This window comes from Thalassophryne amazonica, chromosome 6, assembly GCF_902500255.1.
Source record: "Thalassophryne amazonica chromosome 6, fThaAma1.1, whole genome shotgun sequence".
Classification (NCBI taxonomy): Eukaryota; Metazoa; Chordata; class Actinopteri; order Batrachoidiformes; family Batrachoididae; genus Thalassophryne; species Thalassophryne amazonica.
The window spans coordinates 42,148,508-42,162,018 of NC_047108.1; the positions used below are offsets into that span (position 1 = coordinate 42,148,508).

A 13,511-nucleotide genomic window follows, 5' to 3' on the forward strand; every position below is an offset into this window, starting at 1 on the left:
ATGTCCCAACTTCATTGGAATTGAGGTTGTATTAGGTTTACAGCTTCGCTGCCGGGTTTAGTGGGACATCAACCTTATTCATCATTGCAGCGCCATAACAACTCCTCAACTATGACTGAATTCAAAGCTAGACTGCCTGATGTCTTAGCTTCACGTTTGGAAAATGCCCAATCAATAAACAGTCTTGCGGACAAGTTAAACTCAGCACTCAAAACTACACTCGACATGATTTTGCTCCACCTATATTAAAACCAGCCCCCCCCCCCCCCCCCCCCCCCCCCAAAAAAAACACAGTCATCTTGGTTCAGTGATTACTTGCGTGACCCGAAGCATATAGCTCGAGAATGAAAATGGTGCAGTCAAAATTAGAAGTATTCCACCTCGGGCCTATTACTCTGATTTGATCAACAAAAACAAGCATAACTCAAGGTTCTTGTTCAACACTGTGGCAACACTTATTTATGAACGACCACCTGTAAGTCGCTCTCCTTTTACAGCACAAGAGTTCTTAGATTACTTTGAGAAGAAAATAGACGACATTTGGTTAAATATATCCCAGGATGCCTTAACCCAGCTACTACACCCTGCTATTGAGGTGGGTGCCATCACTGAAATATTACCTAGATTTACAGAATTTGATAGTGTCTCACCGGATGTGCTGATGAAATTTGTAACATCTACAAAAAGCACAACCTGCTTATTTGATTGGATACCAACACAACTGGTTAAGGAACTGTGGTCCACTCTTGGGTCGACTATGCTAGAAATGATTAATCTGTCATTAACCTCCGGATCTGTTCCTAAATGTTTCAAATTTGCAGCGATTAAGCCATTACTTAAGAAATCTAATCTTGACTCTAGTATATTGAAAAACCATAGGCCGATATCAAATCTATCATTTTGCTCTAAAATTCTGGAAAATGTGATTTCACAGCAGCTTGTGGACCACCTTACGGAGAATAATCTTTTTGAGCCACTGCAGTCTGCTTTTAGAAAATATCATTCCACAGAAACACGGTTCTGGTGCTGTTAGATCTTAGTGCTGTGTTTGATACCATGGATCATCATATTCTACTCGATAGGTTGGAGAATCATTTTAAGATTACTGGGAATGCCCTTGTATGGTTGACATCACACCTGATCAGTGATTCTCACTCTGTTGCGTCATGGCCTCAACTTTATCTAAAGTCTGGGTCTTTTAGAGAAGCATAGGGCTAGAGGCTGGTGATCACTTTAGTATTTCTTGTTTTTCTTGTTGCTTAATGCTGAGAAATTATACTGTATTTATTGTCTTTCTGCCACCTGATTCTGTTTTTTCTCTCTGTTTGAGGTGCGGCTCCATCCAGAGATGGGAGTGGGTGTCTTCTTCTGCAGGCCTCCCGTCCTGTGCACCAGCATGGACTCCCAAAATTTCCTGTATATTTGTATTGTCAATTGTGTTGGTAGCATAACCCAAGTAGAGGGTCACCCCTTTGAGTCTGGTCTGTTTGAGGTTTCTTCTTCAAATCATCAGAGGGAGTTTTTCCTTACCACTGTCACCTGTGTGCTTGCTCTTGGGGTTGGTAAGGTTAGACATTACTTGTGCGAAGGCCTTGAGGCAACTCTGTTGTGATTTGGTTCTATATAAATGAAATAAATTGAATTAAATTGAAATTGAATAGTGTTTGCATCACCCATGCTGTGTATTTCTATGTTCTTATGTCCAACTAATTTTTTTCTACCTAGGGTGCTTTAGGCAATATGGCGTGTGTGTCACAAAGTGGTGTGTGTCAGATAGGTTGTTGTTTATGTTGTTTATACTCCTGATCTGTGTGCCCAGTGCTTTGCTTTGGCAAAGCAGCAGAAAGCGATAATACTATAGACCAACAAAAACTTAGTCGAAAACCAATTACAATGTTATCTTTATTTATTTATCAGAAATAATATCCACACCCGGCTTACCTAACTGAGTTAATAACATATATACACTCTGCTTGTGCACACACAGAAACGCATTTGCGGTTATGCCCATCATCACTCATCAAACTAAAATGAAACTGAATTCAAAACAAAAAATTTAAATAAAAGTAAAATCTAATGGAAAAACACAAAACTTTAATAACTATGGTTTGCACAGTGGTGGGCACAGTTCCGCTAACCCGCTATCCGCTAATTATCAAAGCTAATGTTTTCATTATCGGACTAGATTTTCAGATAACTTTGAAAACCATCATCAGACCAATTACCTTCCAATATTATATTATTATTAATATTATTATTATATTTTACAAAAGCACATTATATGTAAACACCAACACACACCTCACATTAACGTGTTGTTTTTTAAATAGAATGAGTCAACCAATCAGTGTTAACGGAGGCACATTTTAGACATAATCTCTTTGGTATCTGTCTGTGTTTGTTACAAGACTTCAGAATTAGTGCATTATTTAAAATTAAAAGATATATATTTTAATTTTGCACAAATGATAGAATTGACATTAATGGTTATTCTATCCATATTAATTTTATTTATAAATCAAAACCATAAGTCAAGACCTCCACCTCACGGCGACATTGCTGTTAAGTAGAGAGTTGAGCTTTGCTTCTCCTTTCAGGTGCTTCACTGCTGTAAGCTATGTAGTAAACAGGAGCTTCCAGCAGCGGGCAGGGCGCACAAAGACAGAAATGCTCACTTATTATTTGGGTGTATGGTAATCTTTGACACTACCAGAAGAGATTCAGTTTGTTAGTTGCAAGTGTACCGGAGACCATACTGAAGGTTAACGGTTATCGATTAGCTGTAGCTTCCAATAATTTTTTGGGTGGTTTATCAGTTTAGCTTCAAAAAAGATAACTGTCCAGTTAGCTGATGATCTGTTATTGAAGCTAACTTTTTGGTTAGCTGTGCCCACCACTGGATTTGCATCATATTTTTTTACCTTCTACTGTATATATATATACTGGACAAATCCTATCGATGTCACCCATAGGTTTTCTATAAGCGACCCAAAAAGTTGATATGAAGCCCATATCTGGGAATTGCCATGTTGGCAGTGCTTATATTGGCTACATCACGATGAACCCATAAATGGATAAAGGGGTGGCGTGTGGGTGGTTTAGTGTGTGACAAAGGAAGCCTGAACATGCCCCTATCTTTGAGTCCAAATCAGCTAAGCTAACAGGCTAACCTCAGAGCAGGTGTTTATTTTTTAATCACATCTTTGGGACTGCACAGTGGTTCTCATAATGGTTTGCTTTGGAGTGGGCATTAAAAGTTATGAGCCGCTTATTTTCTCAGTAATTGTGCATTAAAGGGACATAATGGATGAAGATACCAATAGCTGCTAAAGGTGATAACGCTGTTAGCACACAACATTCAATTAGATGAGAATTTCTCTCAGCAAGAAAATTGCAGCAGGGATGTCTGAAATGAGCCGTAAGGTTATTTCACCACCAAACAAGCTATTATTTCAGATGTTTAGAATAAAATGCTCATAATAACAGACACAACCCTCAACAACAGCTAGCGACTGTATTGAGCGGCCTCTGAGCACACATGGTGTGAGAGTCAGAGGTCCTCGGCTCAGCAGCTGTCATTCAAAGTAACCCAGCCCCTAATTATACATAATTTTATGGCTTAAAGCATCTTAAACTAAGAAGTTAGACACCCTCCCCCCCCCGTAAAGTTGTCATGGAGGGAGAAACTAGCTATAGAGATCAAAACAGTTTTTTGTACCAGGCTGTAAACATGTTTATTTCTGTTCTAAAGACGGACATTTTAACATGGATTTCAGCGGGAACCTGTTCACTTTTGGAGCCAACCTCAAGCAGCCAGTCAAGGAACAGCAACTTGTTTTTCTTCTGACTGTGTCTCAAATGAGCCTATCGAAGCTTCCCACTTAATTTTGATACTAGTTTTCTGCCTGTGCAGGGTCGCAGGAAGGCAGAAAAAAGGGCTGAACAAAGGACAATCCAGGAGACATAGGGGATGTGCCTGATGGGATACGGAGGAGATTGAGTGGACACACACTTGGAGGCCCCTCCACAACTCACTTCTGTTACCCGATGTGGCCGACATTTAAACATCAGTGCACCAGGTTCAAATGCACACCATAATGACAGATAACACTATGATCGGCGTCACTCTTGTTACGCGCCAAACACACCTGTGATTAATTAAGACTAAAAACGCCTTTGTGCCCTACTTCTTACTTTGTCAGCAGATTACGTGCGGTGAAAATAGCAATGTGGAAGTGGCCACCCAAATGACATCACACAAATGCACTTATGATGTGGGTTTCAGAGCATACCCTCTAGATCAGCCTTGGCGAAGTTACGGTTTCTGATCAGTTTGATTGATAATACAGTAAAAACAATAACTGCATGCAATAACTTATACAATAATATAACTTATACGAGGGCTGTCCATAAAGTATAGGTCCTTTTTATTTTTTTCAAAAACTATATGGATTTCATTCATATGTTTTTATGTCAGACATGCTTGAACCCTCGTGCGCATGCGTGAGTTTTTCCACGCCTGTCGGTGACGTCATTCGCCTGTGAGCACTCTTTGTGGGAGGAGTCGTCCAGCCCCTCGTCGGAATTCCTTTGTCTGAGAAGTTGCTGAGAGACTGGCGCTTTGTTTGATCAAAATTTTTTCTAAACCTGTGAGACACATCGAAGTGGACATGGTTCGAAAAATTAAGCTGGTTTTCAGTGAACATTTTAACGGCTGATGAGAGATTTTGAGGTGACACTGTCGCTTTAAGGACTTCCCACAGTGCGAGACGTCGCACAGCGCTCTCAGGCGGCGTCATCAGCCTGTTTCAAGCTGAAAACCTCCACATTTCAGGCTCTATTGATCCAGGACGTCGTGAGAGAACAGAGAAGTTTCAGAAGAAGTCGGTTTCAGCATTTTATCCGGATATTCCACTGTTAAAGGAGATTTTTTTAATGAAAGACATGCGGACGGGTCCGCGCGTCGGCTCGCAGCCGCCGCGACGCTCCGCCACAGGAAAAACACCTCTGTTGGAAGCCTTCAGGACAAGTTGGAACATGTCCAGCTGTTAAATAATTTCTCATATACTCACTCCACTGAAAGCCATCAAAAGCCGCCTGGATTTTACAAATGGTTATCAACACGGAGGTGTTTTTCCTGTGCCACCGCTCCGCGCCGGCTGCGTCCCGACGCGCGGACCCGTCCGCACGTCTTTCATTAAAAAAATCTCCTTTAACAGTGGAATATCCGGATAAAATGCTGAAACCCACTTCTTCTGAAACTTCTCTGTTCTCTCACGACGTCCTGGATCAATAGAGTCTGAAATGTGGAGGTTTTCAGCTTGAAACAGGCTGATGACGCCGCCTGAGAGCGCAGCGCGACGTCTCGCACTGTGGGAAGTCCTTAAAGCGACAGTGTCACCTCAAAATCTCTCATCAGCCGTTAAAAGTTTCACTGAAAACCAGCTTAATTTTTCGAACCGTGTCCACTTCGATGTGTCTCACAGGTTTAGAAAAAATTTTGATCAAACAAAGCGCCAGTCTCTCAGCAACTTCTCAGACAAAGGAATTCCGACGAGGGGCTGGACGACTCCTCCCACAAGGAGTGCTCACAGGCGAATGACGTCACCGACAGGCGTGGAAAAACTCACGCATGCGCACGAGGGTTCATGCATGTCTGACGTAAAAACATATGAATGAAATCCATATAGTTTTTGAAAAAAATAAAAAGGACCGTTACTTTATGGACAGACCTCGTACAATAACTTGCAACAATAACTTATTTCACGTAAATGAAATAAGCTTTTGTTGGGATCTTCTTACCATATTTGACCTGGGCCATGTCCCCCACCACCATGTCGGCTACGGGGATCTGGATAACATTTCCTTTCCGGACAACAGTGAATTTCTGTTCTTGCTCAATCCGGCTTTGCAGACCTCGGAACTGCTTTTCTTTGGACCAGTCATTAAACGCCGTGACTAAGACAACACACACAACAGACAGCAGGATGGCTGCACCCTCGATCCAGCCAGCTTCTGCCTCACCTTCGTCGTGAGCACCTGACGACACGTTCCCACATGCTGGAGAGAGAAAAGCAGGGATGGAAGGGAATATGTAGAATTATTATGAGTGTGTGAATGAATGATTGAGTGAGTGAAGAATCTTTCATCTTCAATAAATCATGAAAGACCAACGTCAGTATCTTGAAACTTGGCACGCAGGTCGAACATACTGGGCAGGTTAGCCCCTGATCATTCACTGAAATACAGATCAGCAATAAAATGGATTTTTTTTTATCAAAGAAGAAGATGTGATGCACTGCTGCCTCCTGGTGTCACTGGTGGAAACTACTGCTTTAGTGACTTCTAGTGTGAAATAAGCAAAACCTTCCCGAATGATGGTAAATACTGACATAGTGTTAAGCAACACATGATCTTTCTAACAAGACGACCCTTGTTACCACCTACTGTGACACAGAAAATATTGTTTTCGGATGCCATCTAGTGTGAAATACAGATGCAGAACATGCAGAAGGCAAGAACGTTCGAGAAACATGCAGATTATTCAAGAATGGTTTAGACGGGATTACTGCCAGTTCTTAACCAAACAGGGTGACTGGCAGATCTAACATATATACTCACACGGTGACCCAGTGATGTACATGAAGATGCTGATTCATCCCATAAACCCATAATGTAACCATTTAACATCATCATTACACAAAAAAACTCTTCATAATGCAGGGTCAGAAATCTCTTCAATAAAAATGAGAAACTGAACAGGGAAATTGAGACACACTGTCAGAAAGCAAATGCAGTCAGTTGTCAACTTGACTGTCTTCTGCACCATCCCAACATCCCCATGAGCACCAAGCAAAAACTGATCAATGTCATCTTCCTTCCAACCCTCCCACATAAGTGCCAGAGATAGTTCCTGGCAAAAACCCTGGAAATTAAACTGGTCACTTGTGTCTGAGGAAAGCTGCAAACAAGACAATATAAAAAATGAGGAAATAAGGGGCATATGGTAGGAACAACACCAATCCAACAACATACTGCACACAGACATAAAAAAGGAAGTGGTTTGGTTCATTCAACAGGACACTCTTCAACCAGCTGGTCCTACACTCCTACTGCTTTAGATACTGTGATCAAAGAGCCAGATACCAAGATGACATTGGAGTTACTCTGGCAGACCCTCAGAACCCATGATATGTCAGTAACTCTAAACCTCCTGCCTTAATGCAGTCAGCTGTCTATCACTCCTCATGACATCCTGGAGTACAAGCTGACAAAAGGCCAGTGTACTTCTAGAAAAATTTTGCTAGCTCTCTCTTAGTCTCTTTTGATCACAAGCTGGAAAGAAAGAGTATCAGCAAGCGTTGTTGTCATCCTTTCGGCTGCTTCCATTTGGTCTGGCTCACTACAGCAGGTAAAGCCAGATCCGCATTGGTATTTGGTGCAAGTTTTACACCGGGAACTATCACCTTTTTGTGGTGGAGAGGTTTGTGTGCCCCAGTGAACCCGAGAGTTGTGTTGTCTGGAGCCTTTGTGCTCCTGGCAGGGTCTTCCATGGCAAATTGGTTTCGGACGAGGGTCCAGACTAAGCATGGTTCACAATGACACGATGAAAAAATGAGGCAGAGGAAATGTGACCCAGTCCAGAGGAACCCTGGGGTCACTACCTAGAGCCAAGCCCGGATGTAGTACCCGTCAGCGAGTACCTGGTGGCCAGGCTTGCTATGGAGCACAGTTGGGCACATCCTGAAAAGGCAATGTGAACATTCCATCTCCACCATGTGGGCTCACCACGAACAGGGGAAACGGTGGGGTCGGGTGCGCTGTCCCATGGGCGGCAGTGAAAGTTGAGGGCCTCGATGGTCCAAAATCAGGCAGCAGAGGCTAGCTCTGGGGGCGTGGAACATCAACACGCTGTGGGGAAAGGAGCCGGAGCTTGTGTGGAAGGCGGAGCGCAACCAGTTAGATCTGGTGGACCTCGCCTCCACGCACAGCCTTGGCTTCAGAATCCTTCCTTGATAGGGGTTGGACCTTGCTTGTCTCTGGTGTTGCCCAGGGTGTGAGGCACCGGGCGGGTGTGGGATTACTCACGAGCTCTCAGCTGAGTGCCACTACATTGGAGTTTACCCTGGTAGATGAGAGGGTCGACTCCCTGCAACTTTGGGTGGGGGGGGACGACTCTGACTGTTGTTTGTGCATATGCACAAAACAGCAGTTCGGAGTGCTCAGCCTTGTTGGAGTACTTGAATGGAGTCCTGTATAGGGCTCCAATGATGGACTCCATTGTTCTGCTGGGGGACTTCAACGCACACGAGGGCATTGACAGAGACACCTGGAGAGGAGTGATTGGGAGGAATGGCCTCCCTGATCATATAGCGGTCGTTTGTTGCTGGACTTCTGTGCCAGTCATGAACTGTCTATAAGAAACACTATGTTCGAACATAAGGATGCTCATAAGTGTACATGGTACCACAGCACCCAAGGCCGAAGGTCGATGATCAATTTTGTAATCATATCATCTGATCTGAGGCCGCATGTTCTGGACACTCCAGTGAGGAGAAGGGCAGAGGTGTCAACTGATCATCATCTGGTGGTGAATTGAATCAGACGGTGGTGGAGGGCTTTGGACAGACCTGGTAAGCTCAAACAAATACTGTGGGTGAATTGGGAACATCTGGAGGAGCCCACTGTCTGACAGATTTTCAACTCACACCTCCGGTGGCACTTGTCTGGCGTCCCTGTGAATGTTGGGGGTATTGAACCAGAATGGGCAATGTTCAAAGCTTCCATTGCTGAAGCTGCAGTGGGGAGCTGTGGCCTGAAAGTCTTAGGCACATAACTGCATAATTTGTTACTAAAATTGGAGCAACTTTAACTTTTGACCCATATACAAACTGAAACTGACCTTTGTCACCATTTTTGCTGTTTTTATGCCATAACTCCTGAACATTCAGTCATAGACAGTCCAAACTATACCTTTTTTGATTAGTTATGATTAGACAAATAATATAGTGTAGTTTTCAATTTGACTGAAGCATTTTTAATTTTGACCCCTGTGTAATTCTTTAATTGACCCCTACCTGGCCACCTTTTGAAAATTCACGTGGTTAGTCATTTTTTTAAAAGAATAATGTCTAAGGAGTATTTCTGCTGAATTTGATGCTTGTATCACCATTTGCAGTATTTTGCTATAAATATTCTCTTAGCTGCTGCACTATTTCCCCAAGTGAAGGAGTTCAAGTACCTCGGGGTCTTGTTCACGGGTGAGTCGCCAGTGGGGCGCGAGATTAGCCAGAGAATCGGTGTAGCAGGGATGGTGTTGCATGCGCTCTTCTGTACTGTTGTGATGAAAAGGGAGCTGAGCCAAAAGGCGAAGCTCTCAGTCTACTGGCCAATCTTCGTTCCTACTCTCACAGATGGTCATGAGGGTTGGGTCATGACCGAAAGAACTAGATTGCGGGTACAAGCGGCTGAAATGGGTTTCCTCAGGAGGGTGGCTGGTGTCTCCCTTAGTAATAAGGTGAGAAGCTTGGTCATCCATGAGGAGCTTGGAGCAGAGCCGCATCGGGCATCTGGTAAGGACAGAGTACAGTCACAACAGTATGGAAGAGCACATGCAACACCATCCCTGCTGCACTGATTCTCTGGCTAATCTCACACGCAAATACAAATCAACAGGTCACAGTAACACTCAAATTCAAATTAAACACTTCATTCCAAAAGATTAAAACAAAAGAACACATGCAGCATTTGGAGACTGCAACATCTAACAGAGAGAGATTTTTATTCTGCCATGTTGATGAATAAGTTTTGTTTTCGCTTAGAGACACTTCCCCAAACGATATATTGCTGCCGTTTTAATCCTGTTCTTCAAGAAGGCCAGTCCTTTCAAGCCTACGTATATAACAGCACCTCTACTGAATTTGTGTGTGTGTCAGGATATGTGTTCGTGTCGCACAGAAGGTGGGTGGACACAAATGCAAACTCTCAGACAATATGTAAAATGTAATAATAAGCATTATATCAAAAACAGTCCAGAGTCCGGTACACAGAAAGGCAGGGAGTGTAGCAAAGGTACAGATAAGGGCAAGGCAAAAATACATGGTCAGGAACAGGTTGAGGTCAAAAGCACGGAGAGACACAATATCAGAAGCTGAGGCAAAAGGCAAAATCTGGATAAACAGAACAAGGTCAAAAATCACTATGAGGCAAAATGAGATGAGATCAAGGCTGGAATGAAGATACAAAGATCAATGAGCTGGCACCACAGTGAGGGAAGTGGGGGCTTAAATAACAGGTGATGTAACAAGGTGCACTTGTAATTGAAGGTTCTGGAAGGAGGTGTGGTCTGGTGAAGCAAAGAGACGGGATGAGAAGCAAGAGAGAGAGAGTGAGTGAAAACGAAGCAGATCAAAAGCAAGAAGAGTCAGTGAATGAAAACCAATGGTGAAAATATAATGTGCTGTACAGACCAACAAAAGGAAACATGAGCAAAATAAAGGGCAAACTAAGAAACAGAGTGACAGACCTAAAAATAGCACAAGAATAATAAAAGACTATAAACAAGACTAGAACCAAATATGAATATGACAGAAGTATAAATCTAATCACAAACACTGGAAATAAGATAGAACAGATTATTACCTAAACTAGAAGAGAACGTGGCTGAAGTATAACTAATAATCATCACAGAAAATAAGAAACCAAACTATGGAATGACCAGAAAATAAAGAAAGAACAGAAACAAAACCAGAACCTGCAGCAAAACAGATAATGGAATGACGAACAAATGATCACAGGAAACAATACCAAAAACAAAAAGAATACGAGGTCTGTCCATAAATTAACGGTCCTTTTTTTCAAAAACTATATGGATTTCATTCATATGTTTTTACGTCAGACATGCTTGAACCCTCGTGCGCATGCGTGAGTTTTTCCACGCCTGTCGGTAACGTCATTTGCCTGTGAGCACCCCTTGGGAAGGAGTGGTCCCGCCCCCTCGTCGGATTTTCATTGTCTGGAAATGGCGGAATGAAAAGGACTTTTTTTTCCATCAGAATTTTTTCAGAAGCTGTTAGAGACTGGCACCTGGAAACCATTCGAAAAATTTATCTGGCTTTCGATGAAACTTTTACGGGCTTCACAGAGAATAAGGACTTTAACTACAGCTTTAAGGACAGCTTTAAGGACCCCTTTAAGGACGGTCGGTGCGCCGCGCTCCGAGCTGCGACGACGAGGCACAAACCACTGGATCATTTCTAAGCTGATAGCTCTGTAGATACGAGACCGTCGTGTGTTCTTTCTCTGGTTATCACAAGAGCTGGACATCAGCCATTTTCCGGCAGATTTCACTTTTAACAAGCGATTTCGTCATGGAAAGCTGTGCAGAGGCTTTGCGCGTCACGACCAATTCACTGATGAAGCAAGACAAAGGAACACCTCCGTTTTGGAGTGTTAGAGGACAAGTTGGGACATGCCTATCTCGGCTTTCAGTGTTTACCAGTCGAGTGAGTGTAAGAGAACTTGTGGAGAGCTGGACATGTCCCAACTTGTCCTCTGACACTCCGAAACGGAGGTGTTCCTTTGTCTTGCTTCATCAGCGAAAGAGCACATGACGGTCTCGTATCCACAGAGCCATCAGCTTAGAAATGATCCAGTGGTTTGTGCCGCGTCGTCGCAGCTCGGAGCGCGGCGCACCGACCGTCCTTAAAGGGGTCCTTAAAGCTGTAGTTAAAGTCCTTATTCTCTGTGAAGCCCGTAAAATTTTCACCGAAAGCCAGATAAATTTTTTGAATGGTTTCCAGGTCCCAGTCTCTAACAGCTTCTGAAAAAATTCTGATAGAAAAAAGGCCTTTTCATTCCGCCATTTCCAGACAATGAAAATCCGACAAGGGGGCGGGACCACTCCTTCCACAAGGCGTGCTCACAGGCGAATGACGTCACCGACAGGAGTGGAAAAACTCACGCATGCGCACGAGGGTTCAAGCATGTCTGACGTAAAAACATATGAATGAAATCCATATAGTTTTTGAAAAAAATAAAAAGGACAGTTACTTTATGGACAGACCTCGTACAACAAGATAATAAAACGCCAAAGATACATAATAAACAGAATCAGAGAAAACATAATACAAAATGATCATAAAAGGGCAACCAAGAGGATCAAATAAGGGGAGGCTGACGACAACAGGGTACAAACCCATAACCTCGCCCTGAGCCAGGACCCACCATGACAGTGTCTATGTGTGTGTGTGTGTGTGTGTGTCAGTAATGCTAATGCAATGGTTTTTGATTCAATTTTGTGGGAAACCTTCAAGGTCATTATGCATATTATTTCATTTGACTCCAGAAAACAACACAAATGGTCTTTAAATAAATACCTGCATGAAAAATGAAGACATTCTCCCCATTTTGAAACAGACCTACAAAAGCGCCGTGTCACCCATGTATCATGGTAAGATTTTTATGTTAAACACGAATATGACAATGTTCTTAGCCGACGTGTTATGAAAGTTAAAGCAGATGTAGAAATATTTTTGAATTAGAAGACAAACCAAATAAATTGTTAGCAAGACAGTTTAAAGGTCCATTAGCTAAACAAGCAATTTATCAAATCAAAATCAGGTGCTTTAGTTACTAACCCAAAGGAAGTAACTGTTTTAGGGATTTTTTATCAGGAGCTGTCATCCAGCAACTTTTGCACCCACAGTGGAAAACTCCAGGATTATCTTTAAAAATCTCAATATTCCATTTGATACAGCTTCATAAACAGGCATTGGAGTCTTCCTTTTGAAAATAAGATGTCATTTCTGCTATACACATATTTTCTTCTGTAAAGTGCCAGGGCTAGATGGTGTCGGCTGTAGATTTTTTTTTTTTTAACAAAAGATTAAATTAAAAACTAAATCTAATATTTAATATTTATATATTATTATTATTATTATTATTATTATTATTAATCTTTATATTATATTAGATATTTATATCTAATATTTGCCTTCACCATCAAGCTACACATACATTTCACTATTAAACTGTGATCAAAAGATAATCTAAGGTTCTAGGTTCAAGGATGTCATCACAGATTGTGCATTCTGATCAGACAGGTTTTTCTGGGCACATTTTCAGTTAGTAATGTTTCAGCTCCTTCTCAACAGATTGTACACTGAGTTAAAGGATAACAGTATTATAGTACACTACACAGTAGTACAGTTTTGTCATTTGAAACTCAAAAGCATTTGACAAAATCAAGTAAGTCTACTTGTGTGAGACATTGAAATGGCTTGAGTATTTATTGGATCACAATTCTGCACTCACTGTCTGTACTGTTCTTATTTTGTAAGTCTAGGAAACCAAATCCGACTGATTTGCCATTCTTGTGTACTGAAGGAGGAAGACTATCATGTGAACTTCAGGGAACAGGAGAAACAGCCACTGGATGGAGGTGAAGCCAGGAATGTATGGGGTGTGACATTTGGATGTGACATCTGGATAGAGGAAGACTGGGAGATTCG

General features: G+C 42.3%; 1 protein-coding gene across 4 annotated transcripts in view; it reads right to left on the reverse strand.

The window, feature by feature from the left end:
- atp2b3b (ATPase plasma membrane Ca2+ transporting 3b) overlaps positions 1–13,511 on the reverse strand; it is a 347,919-nt gene that overhangs the window by 172,892 nt on the left and 161,516 nt on the right. For all 4 annotated transcript variants that reach the window (XM_034172060.1, XM_034172063.1, XM_034172062.1 and 1 more), the window contains exon 3: positions 5,803–6,060. In XM_034172060.1, the coding sequence (XP_034027951.1) occupies positions 5,803–6,060 (258 nt within the window). The remainder of the gene's footprint in view (positions 1–5,802; positions 6,061–13,511) is intronic.